This window comes from Ochotona curzoniae, unplaced genomic scaffold, assembly GCF_017591425.1.
Source record: "Ochotona curzoniae isolate NIBS_2020 unplaced genomic scaffold, NIBS_Ocur_1.0 scaffold_3835, whole genome shotgun sequence".
Taxonomy (NCBI): Eukaryota; Metazoa; Chordata; class Mammalia; order Lagomorpha; family Ochotonidae; genus Ochotona; species Ochotona curzoniae.
In genome coordinates this window covers 35,139,963-35,159,822 of record NW_024467114.1, presented here as the reverse complement: position 1 = coordinate 35,159,822, position 19,860 = coordinate 35,139,963, and the positions used below count along the sequence as shown (strand labels likewise).

The window sequence follows — 19,860 nt, the reverse complement described above, 5'->3', positions numbered from 1 at the left end:
CAGAGCATGCACTGGTCTTATGTGAGATGATTTTTTTGGGTCCAGAACATCTGCAGGTAATTGGCTGAACACAGAGAAGAGAAAAAAATGCCACTTTTCATCCATGATGGGTCCTTAAGTTGACAATCGGGGACATCCTTCGCAATGGATTCCCATGGTCTAGGGAAAAGTTCTTTGAATGGAGTGACCAACCCCATTGCACCCAACCAAAGCCTGTTTAAGTCAGAGTAGGAGCATGGATGGCATCCACCATCTCCCCTCCACCTAATCCTGCCTCCTAATTTCTGGGGACAGCATCTTGTACTGTATTTAAATGATCTGTACTCTTTCGAGCACATACTAAGGAAGTGTTATTTTCATTAGTGAAATGATCTGAATGAAAAGTAGGTTGCAAATTGCATTTCATTATTAGTTTTTCTTGATATGAGACAAATGAAATATATATATGTATATGCAACTTGCATGTAGAAACATCTGCATACATATATAAATATGTATAGGCATATATATACATATTTCCAACCTCCCCACTAAAAGATACCCCCCCACCAAGCACATGAACAAAACTGATGTAAAGAAATAAGAATTTTTACCCCTTCAGGATTATACTTTGCAAGCACACCATTACCATGGAATTCTTCCAGAACATCTTTTAATTTCTTTGTAGAATCTGTAAGAAACAGAAAAATATACAACTGTTTTACATATGCCTACTATGCTTGTATAGCCCAGTCCAGAGACAAATGCCTTCTAAAATGTAGATAATTACCAATGGAAACTAAATTTTAAAATCATAGAAGATTCCTTTTGTTGGGGCCGGCATGATGGCATCCACGCTAATTCTCTGCCTGCAAGCACCAACATCATGCTTGGATGCCAGTTCGTGTCCCGGCTGCTCCGCATCCAATGCAGCTCTCTGTTCATGATCTGAGAAAGCAGCAGAGGGTTGCACCTATGTGGGATACTGGGAAGAAGTTCCTGGCTCGCAACTTTAGCACTGGCTGTTGTAGCCTTTGGGAAATGAACCACTGATTGGAAGATCTCTCTCCTCTCTCTGCTAAAAAACAAAAAAATCTGCTATTCAAATGAAAATAAATACATTTTTTAAAAAATGAAATGTCTTTTCTTGCTTATGAAAAGCAATTTAACCTAAAAAATCACAAAGAAATGGAAGGAATAGAAAAAAAATGGTATATTTTCCCAAGTGTATTTTGCAAAATGGGCTTTTACCTAGGCTATGAATTAATAAGCAAATAAATAGCTTTTTATGTTTTCCTCTATTATTTACATAAAACATCGAAATGAGTTAAATCAAATCAACTCACTTAACAAAAACAGAACATAGGCATTCTTTGCTGGACTTTACAATATGCAATGCATTTTGCATAAAAAATTCATGGACTATTAATTATACCAACATATAACTTAGAAAAATTATGCAACCAAACATCGATGGCAAACTCATTCAGGGATGAGCTCTAGATGACAAAACCTTGGAGTTATTTCTGAAAGAACAGACCAGCTATGTGTAACTCAGCACCAAACACCATTTTAAGTAAGAAACCAAGTCTTGAGTGCTTCCTCCAGTTCTGTAAAATAATTTTTTTTCAAAAGCACTCTAATTTTAGGTCTCATCAGATTATCTGGTGACATGAAAATCTGTGAAATGAAACATTAATATTTTGAGAATTTAAATTTTATAATCTACGACATGTATTTTTTGTTAAACAACCTCAAAAGAGCAAGAGGTTTGAATTAGATTAAAACGAGAGCCATCAAACATAGATGAATCGTCTAAACATTCAGTCAAGTGGGTGGACACTGAACCAAACGCCCACAACTATTGAACTACCAGTATCTGTGCCATCTATACTATCAGAATAGAAATACAAGTTCTAACACCTAATTGTAATGTTGCCTTTTGTAACATTCTGTTGAAAAATTAGCTTATCGCTTTTAAAGGTTTCTGTATTTTTATTGGACAGTCAGATTTACAGAGAGGAGGAGAGACAGGGAGGAAGATCTTCCAGAGTAATATCATTGATCTGCTGGTTCACTCCCCAAGTGGCTGCAACAGCTGGAACTGAACTGACCTGAAGCCAGGAGCCAGGAATTTCTTCTGGGTTTTCCACGTGAGTACAGAGTCTCAAAGACTAGGGCCATCCTTTGCTGCTTTCCAAGTCACAGGCAGGGGGCTGGAAAGGAAGTGAAGCAGCTGGAATATGTGCTGGCGTCCATATGCAATCCTGGTGCATGCAAATTGAGGACTTTAGCCACTATGCTACTGTGCCCTGCCCAAAAAGTTAACTCTTAAATAGCCATTGATGGCTCAGCGTGGTAGCTTAGCAGCTAAAGTCTTTGCCTTGCTTGCACTGGGACCCCATATGGGTGCCTGCCCTAATTCCAGCTGCCCCACTTCCCATCCAGCTCCCTGCTTGTGGCCTGGGGAAGCAGTCAAGGACAGCCAAAGCTTTGGGACCCTGCATCCACGTGGGAGAACTGAAGAGCTCCTGGCTCCTAGCTTCACATCAGTGCAGGTCTGGCCATTGTGGCCACTTGGGCAGTGAATCATTGGACGGAAGATCTTTATGTCTTTCCACTTCTCTGTAAATCTGACTTTCCAATAAACACAAAATAAATCTTTAAAAAAATATATGTATTGGACCCGTTAAAGTTAAAGTTCTAACCTTGAACACGCCGGGATCCCATATGGGTGCTGCTTTTTATCCCAGTTGCCCCACTTGCCATCCAGCTCCCTGACTTTGGCCTGGGAAACCAGCTGAGGATGGCTGAAAGCTTTGGGACCCTGCACCCGCATGGGAGAACCACAAAAAGCTCGCCATGCCTGTAGTTTGTGTCCTGAACTCTCTCAGATGTACTTTTGCCTTACTTTAAGTTATAAAATCTGTGCATTGATGTATGTGTATATTTGTGCTGGGATAGTATTTTTTACATAAAATTAATTGTGAGAGAAAATTCAGATAATAAAATTCACTCCTTTCAACTATGTAAGTCCGTGCTTGCAGTGTATCTGTAACAGGTAGCCACTGAGGGTACTGCTGGGGATCTTTTTCCCCCACACTCCTTCCACTGCCCCTGACAGCTCTGGTGTGCCCTGATCAGTTTGCTGGGTCTACTGTTTGTCAGACCTATGTTGTTCATGTAAATCCAATCATAGGATGTGGCCGCTATGACTGGCTTCTTTGAATTCATACACAGCTTTCAAGGGCACTCCACGTCATGCTTGGACCACCTCCACATTGTGCACAGAGCAGTACCTCTTCCTTTTCTTAGCAGCATTGTATTCCACTGTAGAATGAACTATTTCTTTCACTAACCTCTCTCTACATATATATTGTTTTCAGATGTTAACTGTCCTTGTTGCTCTAACGTTCTAGCACTGTGACAAATTGGGATCCAATGCCAGCATTCCACATAGGTGCTGCTTAGAAATAGCTGCTTTGCTTCCCTTCCAGCTCCCTGCTGTGGTGCCAGATAAAGCAGCAGAGGATCGCCCAGCTGCCTGGCACCCATTCGCATGATCGCCCACAACGGGGCTCCTAGAGCCTGGCTCTGATCCAGTGCAACCCCAGCTTCTGTGAAGCAGGGAAGATCTCTCTCCCCGCCCCCTCCTCTCTTTCTCTCTCTTTCCCTCTGTAACTCTTTCAAATTAAAAAAAAACTTATTTGAAAGGTAGATTTAAAGAGAGAAAGAGAGACAGAGAGAGACTGAGATCTTCCGTCTTTTGATTCATTCCCCAAATGGCCCCAGTGGTTGCAGCTGATCAGAGCTGAATCCAGGAGCCAGGAGCTCCTTCTGGGCTGTCCATGCCTTTGGACCATGCCTTGTATGTTTTCCCAGGCCATAGACAGGTAGCTGGATGGGAAGAGAAGCAACCAGGACTACACACAGCACCCACCCGGGATGCTGGCACTGACGAGAGGAGAATTGGCTTGTTCAGTCACCCCGCAGGTCCCACCAAATAAACAAATATTTTAAGAATTATGTTACTGTGAGCATCTGAGTGCACACCTGTTTGCATAAACATATGTTCCAATATTCTCGACTGTATGTCTAAGTGTAGAATTGCTTGGTCTTATGGTTTTGGTGTACTTAACATTTTGAGCAAGTGCCAAATGAATTTTCACACATGCTGTACCAGTTGCGGTGTATAGGGTCCAATTTCTCATGAGCTTTGTCAGCATGTGTTTTTTTTTAGCACGTATTTTCTAAGGCTTTTTCTACAACCATCCTAGAGGATGTGTGCACTTGCGACAGATTTTTACACATGCCAGTCTAAGTGCTTTGATCATTTCAGTGTCTTGGAGTTGTTGAGCTGCTTTAGTCTATGTGTGTGTGCATGCTATCTTGAGTTCTATAAGCTTCCTATATAGTTCTTGTCTAGTTTACACGTTGCTGGCACACTTTCCATCGGTGATCAAAGTTAATTTGTTATGTTGTAAGCCTTGCTAGGCTGTAGCTTGCCCTAGGGCAGACAAGATATCATTTCATTTTTGCACATCATTTAACTTCACTTTCAAGTTGAAAAATAGAATTGCAATAAATATTGGGATTAAACTGATAGGACGGTCTCCTAAATTACAGGCAATTACAGTAATTGGTTCAACATGGACCTTGTCAGAACTTACACTACTGCGGGAGACCAGATTGCAAATTAAAGGGAAAACTTGAAGCTGATCTCTTATTGTCAAATACTTCTTTGTGGATGTTGGGCCACTATTCTAGGCTGTTAGAAACCCTTCACTTCTGCTTGTTTATGAATTTAAAAGCAGATCATTGTATGCACACAGAAGCACATGCATAGATTCCTGAATAACCATAATCAGTCTCATGAAAACAAGAAAAGCAGGGAATATTGGTTTCATATTTTTTAACTTAAACGGAAGAGAGGAAGAAAGAGTGTGCGAGAGATCCCAGGGCCAGGTCAGAACCGAGAACTCAGTCTTGCTCTCCTGGATGGTGGATACCAACTTAATTACTTCAGCTTCAGTTTCTACAGCCCACGGCCTAGCTCAGGAGGAAGTTGGAGGTGAACTGGATGCCAAATCCATCCTGCTTTCTCTGATGGAGAACACAAAACCCTTTAACTCCTAGATGGAAGACCTCCTAAAATAGTTTCTCGTTCATAACTTGCCCATAGAACTTCAATGATCAAGTCTGAAGATGGCCTTTTTATTTCAAGTTTTCATAAAAGTGCAATACATTCAGCAAGCTTATGTAAAGTCCTCAGGGAAGAGAAAAGCTCTTAAGAATATTTATGTCGTACTTTGCTGTTTCACTGGTCACAGTTTAATATTGGAGCAGAGCTAGTAGGGAGATTATGAGCTAAATTAAGAGCCACAAATCTCAAGATGAGATTCCTGTTTTCATTGCTCTTGATCCGGGGCATTTTAAGAAGAATCAATTCACAATCAAATGACTCATCACAAGTTTCACTTGTTCCCTTTCAAGTTCTTAGTTTCCAGTTTTTAAAATTCTGTTAACTTCCTTCCTTCTGTTTAGATGGGACACTGGAATATCACGTTGCTTTTCTTTGTCTCAATGACCTTTCCCTGTTAGTGAAATCTGTTTTCTTAACTGAATGACAGAGTGACAGGGAGAGGAAGAGCCAGAGATCTTTTCCAGGCTGGTTTGCTCTTCCAGATACTCACTGCCAGCAAGACTAAGAGTCCAAAACAGAGTCGGTAATCCCATTCGGGGGTTCCACAGGAGCAACAGTAGTCCTAGCCCTTGAGCCATCACTCACCTGCTGTGTTGTTAGGCACATTAGTAGGAAGTTGGGTAAAACCTGGAATGTCTTAAGCTTAGAACAACCAGGATTCAATCCAGCATTGCAATATGAAATGCTGAGATGCAAGCTGCAGCTTATCAAACTGCACCACAATGCTGACATATGCAAAGTCTTGCTCAAGCAGGAATCAAGATTTTGTGTTGGAATGTCAGAGGGTCCCAGGTAATCACAGCTTTCCAACAAAGTGCCCTCATGTGAGCGGCAACTCAGCTCTCAAGTTGCATTAAGTTGTGAAATTTCTTTTCTTTTTTTTTTTTTGGAAGGGTTTTTTTTTGCCTTTTTTATTTTATATATTTGAAAGGGAGTTAAGAGACAGAGGGAAACATAGACACACACACACACTCACACACACTCTCTCTCACACACACACACACACACACACACACACACACACACACACACACACACACAGTTCTCATCTGCTGATTCACTCCTCAAGTAGCTGCAATGGCCAGAAACGAGCCAATCTGAAGCCAGAGCCTGGAGCTTCTTCCTGGTTTTCCACATGGGCACAGGGTCTCAAGCCTTTGGGCTGTCCTTGACTGCTTTCCCAGGCTACATGCAGGGAGCTGGATGGGAAGTGGGACCACTGGCATTAGATTTGGTGCTCATATGGGATTCCAGTGCACACAAGGCAAGGACTTTAACTGCTAGGTACTATGCTGGGGCCCCCTACAATTTCTTATTTTATAGTTTATTTTTCTTTTTTGATTTTATGTATTTGAAATGCAGTTGGGAGACAGAGAGGGAAACACACACACACACACACACATCTTCCATCTGCTGATTCACACCCCTAATACTTGAAACTTTTGAGTTGGGCAAAAGCTAAACTTGGAAAACTGGGAACTAGGTCTGTGTTCCCCCAGACACTGAGGCTTTCATATGCTGCTTCCCAGAGTGACCATGCACAGGGATATCCAGTTGAGTGTGTGGTTGGGGCTGAGACCTGGCTAGTATGTTGTTCTGACGAGGAATGTGAGCACCCCAGTTGGCGTGTTGACTACTGCACTGAGCACCTACCCTGGTCATAAGATGTTCTACCACTATGCTCTATATACTTTCAAAGGAGAACACGCTTGCCATGTGTTGTAACTCAGCTGCTTTCTGAGTATCATCCTATGACCTGATACTGTAAGAATCCCAATCCCTTTGGTCATACCAGCTCTGCATCATGTTCTGTACAAATGACACTGGACTCCTGAAGAAGAGTAAGGACCGAGGCCTAAGTCTGATCTGCCCCTTGTGGCAGGACACCAAGGAAGTAAAATCTGGTTAAACAGACTGCAGAGACGACATGGCCTCAGCCATATCTCAGATCATAGCAGACCTTCATGTATGAAATCACAGTGACAGATTCTGGGCTGCATAATGCTGAGAAATTCAGGCAGCCAGCCAATGCAGCAGGCAGCTGGGAGCTGGGAGATTGGTTTAGTTAACACGTCTGTGTCATGGGATGGAGCTCCAGTGGCCAGGCAGTTTGGCAAGTGACGTACAAGGCAGTTGGGGACTAGATAATCAGGGTCAGATACCTGGCTGAATCTTGGATCGGGGGAGGTACAGATGTCCAGTGGCAAATACTCGATGTCTTAGGAGGACAAATGGCCACAATTTGGGCTCAAATCTGAAACACAGGGCTAATTCTGAAAGTATCTATGCTTGGATATATGGACAGGGGAGCTGCTTAAAAGCGGCACATACCGCTTCCTGCCCATGGGTAGCGCATTTCTCTCCCCGGGGAGTAATTTAACGCTAGTAAACATAATAGAAAGAACGAGGTCATTTGGGCTTCCTTGTCCATCACTATGAGAAAGGGAAATATTGCACAGTGTTGATGGGAAAGTAAATTAGCTCAGGCATTTTGAATATCAGATGTGTTTTCCTCAAAAATTAAAATTAGAACTCTCATATGATTCAGAAATCCCACTCTTGGATATACACCCAAAGGAAATAAAATCGGTTTGTCAAAGAGACAGCTGCACTTTTGTGTTCATTGCAGCACCACGCACAATAGCTCAGAAAGGGAAACGAGCAAGCCTCGAGTTACTGATGGCCAGATAAGTAGAGAGCGGTGCATACACACAATGCAAAAATGAGGGGCCAATATATTCAGTGAAACCAAGTAAGAACAGAGAGGAGCATCACCTGGTACCCAACGTATGTGGAGTATAAATGAACAGCATCATGTGGTGGCAGGGGACAGAAAAACTGGAAGCAAATGACAAATGAAAACTAAGTTATAGGCAGATGTAAGCAGCTCTGGGGTTCTATGTCAGATGGGGGTGATTCTTATGGTTCTTGTAAAACAACAAGCAAGCAAACCAGCTAGAAAGTAGAATTTGGATGTTTTCACACTTGTGGACATTACATAATGTTTATACATACAGAAAAAAAAATCATATGGCTTCCCATTCATCTATGCCAGTTTTAGTGTCTGCTGAAACGGTCATTTTAGAATTACCAAGAAATAATTCTGGCGTGATACTGAGTCTTAAAGTAGGAAATGTCTTATCAGCAAACACTGTGAGCATTGAGGGAAGGGGATGTGAAAGCTGCCAGAGATTTGCTCCTATAGCTCATCTCCCAGCCTCTCCCCACTGTACCGCTCAGCCAAGCACTTGGAAATGCCTGGGAAATAAACATTCAATTATAATTTACTTTTAAAATGGCCTGGATTTGAAATTATTTTCAAGGAAAATTAAATTCCCTTTACTTTTCTCTAAAATAGAAAAAAAAAAGCAAAGCCCACAGTGCATTTGGCAGTGTTTAGATAGTGGGTAACAGGTCAGTCCTGAGAAGAGCTGCCTGAAAATTAAACACCTGTTGTGTCTCTCACACATCCCTGGAGGACTGCTCCGCATCCCTGGTGTGTGTCCTTTGTGTTTCTGCTGCCTCCTTGCTATTTTCTTCCCCCAAACTCCACAAGCACTTCTCAGATTGATATCGAGGGCTGCATGGAGTAAAAAAAGACATTTAGAGCTTGATAGATCTGGGCTTCAATTTTTGCTCCAGATTCTTGGCTGATTTTTATGCTGCGTAGAGCAATTTTCTGATTCTTAATATTGGAAGAATCCTGCAAACCTGCAGTACTCCATCAGTAAATCGTCTGAGGCCAAACAAATTCCCCTTGCTTTGTTGCTTTCTAATCATGACTTTAGGTACATCATCAGGTTCTGGTTGCCTTCAGAGTGAAATACAATAATTCCTCTCCTGGCATCACAGATGTGTCCACATATGACCCCAAATATTTGCCAATAGCTAGAGATTGAAATACAGTTCATTTCTCTTCTGGTACTTATCTGGGTCCAGTAAGACTCAGGTAGATCTACTTGCAATAATTTTGTATGCTTCTATATTTCAGCTCATCCAATCATGCACTTCCTAAGACAGTTCATGATTTTAAAGTTCCTTGGCCAGGATGACATTTTTGTTCAGGATTCTGTGCTGGGGTAGAGAGGGTCTGGCCTGCAGGTCCCATTGGGCTTTGAAATCATTGGATCTGTCCCTGCTTAGGCAACCACAGCCAGCACTTGATGACTACAAGCTCAATAAAGCTATCTCAAACTATAGCAGGCTCTTTCCCGCCCCCCCCCCCTTTCGTTGACAGTTTTGTATGGTCCCTGCATGACATGATGAATACCCAAACGGTGCCTGGTGAAAAAGTTTTTGTGCCCTGCATGAAATTTAAATATAGTGTTGGCTACATTTCATTAGCCATCAAAAAGAAGGTCAGACCTCCCAGGCCTTTCTTCAGCTACAGTAGGTTGTCTCTTTTCAAGCTCTCATCAGCACTCTTAACAATATCCAAGTTTTGCACCTGGCACCGAAGCCTGGTGGCTGAAGTCTTGTCTTGCCTGTGCCAGGATCCTATATTGGTGCCAGTTCATATCCTGGCAGCCATGCTTCCCATCTGGCTCCCTGCTTGTGGCCCGGGAAAGCAGTCGAGGACGGCCCAAGTCCTTGGAACCTTGCACCCACATGGGAGACCTGGAAGAAGCTCCTGGCTCCTGGCTTTGGATCGGCTCAGCTCTAGCCATTGCAGCTACTTGGGGAGTGAATCAGTGGATGGAAAATCTTTGTTTCTCCTCCTCTCCTTATATTTGCCTTTCCAATAAAAAAAAATACATAGAAAACTTTAAACAAAGCAAAACAAAGAAAAAAAAATAGAATTTTATGCCTTGAGCACTACTGTAAGTTGCATGTACAAACTGCTTAAGAGCCTAAAACACATTTACAAATCATTGCAATTTTGGTGAACAACTCCCCCACTTAATACAGAAGAAGTGAAAGCAAAGAAACCCTGGCTCACAGAACCACACACTGAAAGAAATGAGTCATGATTGAACTATTGCATGTGAGTTAAATTTATTCTCTTTGCTTTGGAAAAAACACTTAAAAAACTTCCAAATCAGATGTGGAATCTGGGTTGGACTTCTTGATTCTAAATAAATAAGTGGATTTTCAGTATTTATGTTCGAGTACATATGACTTCCTTTTATCAACTTATATAAACAATGTATCTTATGGATACTAGGAATATAACAAAAAACTATCATTAAATAGTGGTTTTTCAAATTAACGTGTTTTTTTGTATTTTACTTTTGTTATATTTCTATATGATTATCAAAATACACTTGCTATTATTTTTGAAACCATAAACTATATGTAAGCTTTGCATGATATATGCACTTCAAAAGCACATTCAAGATTGGTTATTCCACATTACAAGGTAGAATAGCTTTGAGAAAACAGAAGGCCATCAAATAGAAGTAAAAGGATTTTTGCAAGCAACACACTCCTAGTACACCAGATGAAAAAACAACTCTTTTGTTTGTTTAAAATGAATGTATTTTATCATATAAGCTGGGAGTTTGTCAGCTACGTAGTTGTTGTAGGTGCAATGCGGGCATTTTGGGGTCTTTCCCCGCCAGCACTAAGAAGACCCAACATACAAAGGATGCTTGTCATTTTCACCAATGATGACTTCTGAAGCCTCAACAGAAAGTCTGTCAATTAGTGCTTTGTTTGCCAAGGAAGACCAGTGTCATGTCCTGCTTTAGGGGAATGCTGGCTTTCCAGGGGAAAATGGCAGCTCTTACCAAGGGACAGGGACTGCCAAGGGAAGTTTGGAAATATGAAATGAGACCCGGAGAAAGTCCTTGCTGCCCTCCAGTGTCAGGGCAAACCCACACTGCTTTTCCACTTGCCACAAAGAGCATCAGTGATGTCTCATTTAGAGCATCTCCCAGTGTGTGGCTGAGCTGCACAAGACAGGGTTTAGCAGCAGGGTCTCTTTCAGGAGAATCATGCACCTTGCATTAGGGCGTACACAATATATTAATATTCAACACAGGATTAGATTTGATAATTAGTCAATTATATAGTATAATCTCAATGTGATAGTCTCATGTTAAGTGTTAACTACACACATATATATTATATATAATAGATACTATATTATATTATTATTGAATATTAATATATATAATATTATTAATGTTCACCTGATTTTAACTTGATTTTACATCAGGCAGAAGGTTATGCAAAAAAAGATCCACATTAGAATCATGTAGATACAGGTTTTATTTTGATAATTTTTACATAGTTGATTAGGGCTGAAAGGGTCAAGGGCTACAGGAAAGTGGGTGAGACCATTGTTTCCACATTCTCTTTTTTCCTTCCTATATCTGGGGTGAGGGGAGAGACAAAGGGGAGAAGCCACACTCACCTTCCCTTCCATTCCAGGGTACCCGATGTGGGGCATGCTCAGAGAATCATATAGATATTTTAAAAATATACTGGTGCTTGACCTCAAGGTCTGGTGATACAGCCTGATTTGAGTGATATGACTGAGCCAAGACATAGAAGTTTCTGGAAGTGTTTGATACTATTCTGTGGCAATGGTTTAACTGGCAATAGAACTGCTCCTTAAAAGAACGCTCAAAGAAAATGAGGGTCGACTAACCACTTTTTCGTAATGATGAACAGATACTTGGGTTGCTGCTCAGGAAGCTTCTCTTGGGAAAAGCTTTATAGAGTATTATATATGAAGATGGATTTACCCTTCAGCTCATGACACAATGCGTTACAATGGCAGAATCAGCCTGGTAGAAACAGGGGAAGCCCAGAAATCAATGTGACAGTCCTTGGAGCCAATTGGGGGGGAGGGATGAAATAGTATACATACAGAATTAACTCTGTTTAAAGTCTCTGAAAAGAAAACTGTGTAATTCCAAAACAGTGATTCCTTTGAGACTGTGACATTCTCCCCTCCATATGCTTATTCTTCAGTTCTGATATACTTGCACATCTGATTCTTAGAACTTTTTTTGATTTTCCATTTTATTGCTTTCTGCATCTATGTATAGTTATCTTTTTGATATAAAATCCTTGTGCAAAGTCTGGAACAAAAATACTGGTAAGAGTGATCATTTGGATTTACCTAATATCTACCAGTTTAGTCAGCAAACTCATCTAAACACTAAGGACCTATGAAACAGTCCTTGACTTTGAATGCAGAGTTCATTGAGTTGAAAATACAAAAACACTTGCTTTTGAGCAACTCATCTCTACTACACCTAGGCATTCACATTGAGAACAATTTCGAAAGAAGAAAATACAATATTTGATTAACAATGATAGTAGCAACAGTCAATGGGTTTAGACTCACTGTGTGTTGGTGAGCTGTTGACAGCTGCTGATGGAGCAGACCATGGAACACTTGTCCATTTCTGTGTTACAGAAAAAGCACCTGTGGCTGCTGTAGGTCCTCAATATGACTTCATAAAGGTAGATGCAGAAGGAGGTGTCAATATTTGGTGACACTGAGCAATTGCAATGAGCCTATCTAAATGGGGCTTTATATATTTTAGAGAGAATGAATATATCTTTCAGAATAAATTCAGGATTAGAAGCAGAACAGAAGGTTCTAGTTGTCATGCTTTATCATTCATTCAACCATCCCTAAGACTTTCACTAGATTTCGAACTAATACTATTTTATTTACAATATTTCATTGGGTAAAACAGAATGTATTTCTGCTCAACTGCTTTTGATTCAAGTGCAAGAACACATTGATACATTAACTATATAAATATAGGATTTTGTGAGATGGAAACCTTAGCAGCTAAAATAATAACGTAGGGTGCACATGTAAGGTAAGTGCAATTTAAGTTTACAGGTTGTGGGAAGGCAATGGACTTCTATTATAAATAGCATGATCATGATATGTGTGTGTATGTATTGTTGGGGTGGTGGGGGCTTGTCCTCTGGGTAAAAATTTGAATCTCATGTATGTAAAACTGATGAAAACTGAATAAGTTTTGTGATTGTGGCAACATCTACTGTTTTTGGTAACAGTATAATTTTGCAACCAGCTAACTTTAAAGAAAATGAGTACAGTCTACTTGTACATATATTTTTACAATTTCATATAAATCTATTATTTTTTAAAAGTTGTTAAAGGAGCACTCCATTGTGCTGTGTAAAATAGACAGTAAAATACAAGAATAGAAGCAAATAATCATGATATTATTCCATTAGTGGTGTGTAGAAACACCACGACTTGCATAAAAATATTAGTGGTAGGGCAGGAAAGAAATAAAATTGAGAGTAGCAATTATACAACTTCCTGATGTGAGTTGTAAAATAAGGAATTTTTAAATTACAAAGTTTTATGCATGATCAATCGGAGGGATGAAGTCACCACAACATAAAAGGAGCAACACTGCAGATGCACCAGCACTATTAAACATTATCTTTGTATTTTATGTTTGAGAAATCTAATAGACAATCAGGCAGGAAAGCAAATTATGCAAGGATGTGGAATCCAGGATAAAGGTCTGGACTACAGAACTAAATCTGAGTGCTGTTGTAAATTTTGTGTCTCATAAATTATATGTGTAACCATAATAACTGGTCATGGGATTAGATGGTACCTCATGAACTACAACCTTAAGTAAAAAATACGATGGACTGAATCCTGGAACATTGTCAAGATGTCAGTGAAAGAGAAAGAGTTTGTTGAGATACTAAGCATGACAGGCTAGGGAAATAGCCAGCAAGTCGGCAGAAACATGCACCATCAACACACAGCGTTACATTGTTAGGCTTTTGATGTACTCTGCCCTTGTCAAAACTGAAGCCCAAGGTCATGGATCTGAAAGGTGCCAGATCCCAGTGGGAAGTGACTGGGCCATGGACACCCTCCTACAGAGGCCAGTGGTGCTCTGGCAGTTTTGGCTTAGTCCCACACGAATAGGTTCTTACAAGACAACAAGATTGGCTTCTCCTGTTCTCTTGCTTCCTCTTTCGCTCTGAGAACTTTCTTGCATGTGTTTCTGCCATGTGACATCATTTGCCATGATATGAAGTGATCTTTACCAGAGGCCAACAAGATTGTGGATTTTAACCTCCAAACCATGAGGCACACAAACCTCTTACCTCGACCAGGAATCCAGAGTCCAGTATATTATTAAATAATACAAACAGACAAGGATTCTACAGTATGAAAATGAGTGAGGAAACAAATATAGGGGTGGGTTTAATATAAAAGAGGCCATTTGTGTCCCTGACAGGAGTTGTTCCAGGACAGTACTTGGGCCTAACTCCAAGGAGTGAGTTGAAGAGAACATAGGATAAAAGAAGAGAGAGGCAGCAAGTGTGGGGAACTCATTCAAAGGGATTTGTGGCATAGAATCAATTAACTTGCGACTCAATTGGCCTTTAGCGAAAGGAGTGGAGTCAATGTTTTTGGAGAGAACAGAATTGATCCAGTGGAGAGGGAAAAATTGAAAGTGAAGGCAGATGGACCAAAGACCAGTTAGAATGTTCCTATTCTGACAAAGAAATTACGCAGTCTCCTTCATAGCAGAAGTTCAGGGTTCAACGCTTTAGTGTAGACAGTCGCCTTAGGCGGAGGCGGGAAGAGGAGAGCTGCTTAACAAGTCATTGGCTTGGCATGTGATAATAATGATAAATCAATTTACTTGTGATTTGGTGGGACTGACGCATGGTACATGACAAATATCCAAAAACTGTAAGCCCTTATCACCTTTCATGCTGTCAGGATTACATTGAACTCTATAATTGTTGAGGGGAGTGGCATACCTTCATTTCAGATTACTTTCAACTCTCTTCATTTTCTTTAACAACTCCAAGAGGAGCTTTAAATGTCTTATTTCAAATCCATAATGAGAATATCATCTTAAATACTTTACCATTGTATTTAAGGTAACAATTTGAAAATATATGTTATGGTTAATTCACTTTTGTGGGCAATAGAGTTGAATTCAGTCATTACAGGTGTTTCAATCAAAACATTTAGTGAAAGGCAATTATGAGTTACAATTTAAATCTGTGTGTTACGAAAAATGTGAAGCCCACACTAGTTCAGAAGATGACAGCACTAGTTTTTCTAAAGTTTTTACGTGGGTGGTAAAATGCTGAGAAACCAGACATTCTGGCAACAATGCTGGATTCTCTAGTCACAATGAGAATAACATCCTGTTTAAAGACAATACAAAATCACCAAATTCTCCAATTAATTTCTGAACAAAAGAATTTCCAATTCTCTGTACATTAGCCAAAAACAAAGAATTGGGCAATGTGGAAAGATCAACTTTTACTTAATTTTGTAAGCAAGCACAATTTAAAGTATGTCATTTGCTCATCAACCTTATTGAAAGCACATAAAAACCCAAAATATTATCCTCCAAATTTCAGTTCAGACCGGAAGGAATGGGAATGAGCCAAACTTTATCTTGTGGCCTTGAGCACCCACCCCTCTCTACCATGTCTGAGGAGGTTGTGATGCCTTCGTGATGTGAAAATTATCATCTGTGCTCCCAAGTGGCAGCAGTTGGAAGATTTCGTTCAGATGATCAGAGAGTATTTCTTATCAAATGGATCAGCACTTTCTCCTTCCAGTCCTGGAGATATTAAAATAAATCCTCTTAGAGGAAGTAATGCTGAAGCCATGGCATTCTGTGACTCCATGGCAACAAAATCTGCACATAAACAGGGAGGCATGCACCCTCCTATCCTCGAATTGTCTCTTCTTGACAGCCCTGTCCTGTTTATAGTTCCTTCAACTTTTACCCCACTTTTTAACCAACAGCCTACATGGAAGGACTGGACATTTGTAATCCAGGGACATGAAAGCCAAGCAAACTGAGGAACAACTTGCAAGTTGACAAAGGCAGGTGTTTTCTGAGTGAGTTATTTACCAATGGTGGGGATGGAAACAACCAAGGTATGACTTCGTTTCTGAGCTCCACTGCGTTTCCCTATAGTGCATGGTTCAGAAGAGAAATTGCTGGTGTTTCAGGAAACATTTCTCTCAGTCCACATTCACACACAAGTGCATTTGCCATGGCAGCTTCTACCTATCTTTTCAATAGCTTGCTGTGCAGCAAAAAAAAAAATTGTATGTGAGCTCAACATGTAAGTTATTCTGGGAAAGAGAATGCTGGATGCTTCTGAGATGTATTTCAGCCATTGGCCGGATAGTACTGGACCCACATTTGAAGATGCAGAGAGGAAGGGGATGGATTCAGGGATGGTTTTAAAAAGAATTTTTATTACAGTGATATCCTGAGAGGTTGATGTCATCATCAGAAGAATTGTACATTAAAAGGCAGGACTGGGAGCAGCAGGTACAGTGTATGTGGCTCCAGCACCTGTCAAGGGATACTAGGAAATTGCAGGAATCCTTTATTTTTTTTTAAGATGTGTGTGTGTGTGTGTGTAAATTAGAGCAATAAAGAGAAACAGAGAATCTTCCTTCTGCAAGAGCCGGTGATAGTCCAGACAGTAGCCTAGAGCTCAAACTCTACCTGAGTCGTCCTCATGCATGGCAGGCTCCCCATCCTTTAAGTCACTTTTTGTCTGCAGCCTCCAAGAAAGCATCCGCAGGAAGTTGGTTCAGAAACGCAGCTACCAGGACTCAAACCAACACACTGTGTGGCGTGTGGACATCACACATAGTGGCTTAGTCCACCTTGCCCTGGTGCCAGTCCCAGCTGAATTCTTTTAACCCATTTGCAAAATATGCCGTTTTAGTCACAATGTGATTCATTTTTTTTCTTTGAAAAGCAAATGCTATTTCTCAATGAAAAGGTAAATGAATACCCTTCAAGACTGTCTTATAGAATAGTTGGCTTATAACAACGGATATTTATTCACTCACATTCTAGAGTTCAAGGCTGTGAAGTCACAGTGCAGGGGGCTGGCTCTTTCTCAGAGCCAGAGATGCTAAAGGACAGTTTGTTGCATTCTCTTGCTTGGCTTCTGGTGGCTGTGCAAAATCCTTGGGGGATTCCTGATTTGTAACACACTGATGGGATTTCTGCCTGTCTTCATATGGCCTTTCCTACATGCGTTCTTGTTGTTTTAAGAAAAGACCAGTACAACATTCCAAGAAAAGTATTTTCTTAACACTAGGATTTTTCTTAAGGTTTTCTGCTGTTTTCCCAGCACATTAGCAGAAAATCGGACTCAAAGTTGAGTAGGTGAGATTCAAACTACGCCCATATTGTCCTGCCATTCAAGAGGTGACAACTTATCCCAGAACACAACATGACCGGCTCCACCCACCTCTGTCATTTGTAATCACAATGACTGTTGGACTTCCAGCCCACCCTAAAGACCCAATAATCCTATTTAGGGATTCAGAATTGAATTACATTTTCAAAGAGCCCTCTGTCGCCCCCACTCTCTATAAAAACATCACCTTCACAGTTTGCAGGCTGGCTTTAGCTGTATCTTTGTGGGAGTCAGAAAGAACCTACTAGACACTGAGTTTAGGAAAACATTTTAAAGGTGGTATTTAATCCAACCCCCCCTTTTTTTTAACTGCACTTCTCCGAAAACATAAGGTCTAACCACAATTCTGTAAGATTTATGCGCTGTTAAATTCTTGGATCTTCTGAGAAGCACACACACACACACACACACACACACACACACACACTGAATTGATAAAAACAAACAAACGAACAAACTTCTGCAGAATGGAGGGGAGAAGCAGAGTGGCAGAGAGAAGCTTCAGCCTGCTGAGTAGATGTGGCACCTGCCCTGGATGCAAGGCAGAAGAGGACGAGAATTGAGGCTTTTCCTGAAACGGAGCCTTCTGCAGGCTGATTCTGCAGACGGAGCAGAATCCCAGCCATCGCTGGAGAATGACTGCAGTGGGCTGGTCAAGGCAAAGCTGGATCAGCTGAAAGCTGAGGACCAGGCAGTTGACCATGAGTGTGCTTGGGGGATTTTTCTTGTTGGCTTCCTTTGAAGCCAAAGGAGAGTGACGTTTGCTTATTGTGAGAATGTTTTAACAAAGGTAGTCAAATCTATTGGAAAACTCCCAAGGAAAGCTTCACCAGAGGATCCCTCACCATGACACTGCTCATCCTTGCCTCAAACTAGAGCAGCTTTGTGAGAGTTTCCATGCAAAAGCATCAGGCTGCCAATCCATAGTCCTGATTTAGCTCTTTCTCACTATCTGTTGTTCTGGCGCTGTCCATCGTGCTGGCCGGCAGCTCGGCTAGGGAAAGGAGACTTCCCCTAATTTTCAATAAAAACCCCTAAAAGATTATTTTTCTTTAGTTAGTATCACAGAGACTACATTCATGTGGCTGAAATCCCAAGAATCCTTTAGGTTTAGGTATGGATTAAACGACTGGCATTGATACTTACAACATAATGCAAGTTTGCTGGACCCCTTATGTAGATAAATAAGGCATGTGTTTCTATGTTGTCTTTTAACTCCATGATTTCATGAATATTTTGCAATCTCCTTATATTTTGAGAATCACAAGAAGGTACTGTGGAGACTACTACAGGGAGAAAAGCCAAGAACAGGTTGGGAATATAGCTGAACAGAACCAGCTTTCAACTGTAGCTTATTGAAACACTTTACCCCCATACTTACAAGGAGAAATGTGAAGTCATTAAATGGCAGAGGAACATACAGCAAACCATTTCTCCCCAAGCAAGTTTCAGAAAGGTATAAAGGAGGCCTTTGGATTCAGGCCACATATAAAAATGATTATACAGGCTTGCCACCACAGGGAATTTCCTTGAATTGAAGCCTGCTCTACATCATAATAAAGGCATGTTAGTCTTAGCAATATTTTCATGAATCCACATTGTCTTTCCAATTTCTTGTTTTCACAATGCAACAAGATGGAGCTCTGTGTAACAAGCTAATTTTCCTGAGAATGTAGATTTTGTAATTTACTTGGAACTAAATTTATGAGATGCACTTCCCCCCCCCCCCCCCGCCTTTTGGTCCTTGGTACATTAGTGTTGTTTGGTATACATTCATGTAAGGAGAAGTTGAGAAGTCTGTTCAAAGAAAAGATGACATGAGGAAGCAAGCTCTTGATTTGCTCTGCAATGGGAATGGCCTGAGAAAAACTAGGAAGACATCCCCACCCAACCTGGAGTTGAATGAGAGAAGAGTCATTTAATTAAAGAAAATTTTTAGAAAATAACCCTCGAGTGATTGGGACTGTGTTGGGCTGCAGCATGCACCCACATTCACATTGCTTAGCTCAAGTCCCATCTACTCTGCTTTCAACAATGTTTCCTGGATTGGAATGCACATTGAATGGCACCAGAACACGGGTCAGGGACTTGAGCCTGTGTCACCGCTGTGACAAGCAGGGGGCAGCTTCTGAAAGCCCATCCGGCTACCTCTGGCTAAGTTAACTGTAGCTGGCATGAACCTGCAGATGGAAGACTGCAAATGTTCTCTCTCTCTGAAATATATAAACATTTTGAATACTCAAGTGTTATCTTGAAAACACTCCATGCAATCACTTACAAAATGAGAAAGGGAAATTCAAATTGCTTATTTTTTTTACCTTAAAATCTGAAATTACAGAAGCTTCAAGAAGCATCACAAATGGAATAACAGAATATATATATCCTTTAATTTACCTGTGATTCCTAATATTTTACCATAGCATTCTGATGGTGCTTGAATGTTGCTATTAAAGATGAATGATTTTTACGCAACTGGTCTTTTGAAAATGTTATTTAAATCTTAA

At 40.7% G+C, this 19,860-nt stretch overlaps 1 protein-coding gene across 6 annotated transcripts in view; it reads right to left on the bottom strand.

Annotated features, from left to right (window-relative positions):
• The window catches only part of DGKB (diacylglycerol kinase beta), a 566,350-nt gene that overhangs the window by 486,604 nt on the left and 59,886 nt on the right, over nucleotides 1-19,860 (bottom strand). For all 6 annotated transcript variants that reach the window (XM_040964636.1, XM_040964637.1, XM_040964640.1 and 3 more), the window contains exon 2: nucleotides 594-670. In XM_040964636.1, the coding sequence (XP_040820570.1) occupies nucleotides 594-670 (77 nt within the window). The remainder of the gene's footprint in view (nucleotides 1-593; nucleotides 671-19,860) is intronic.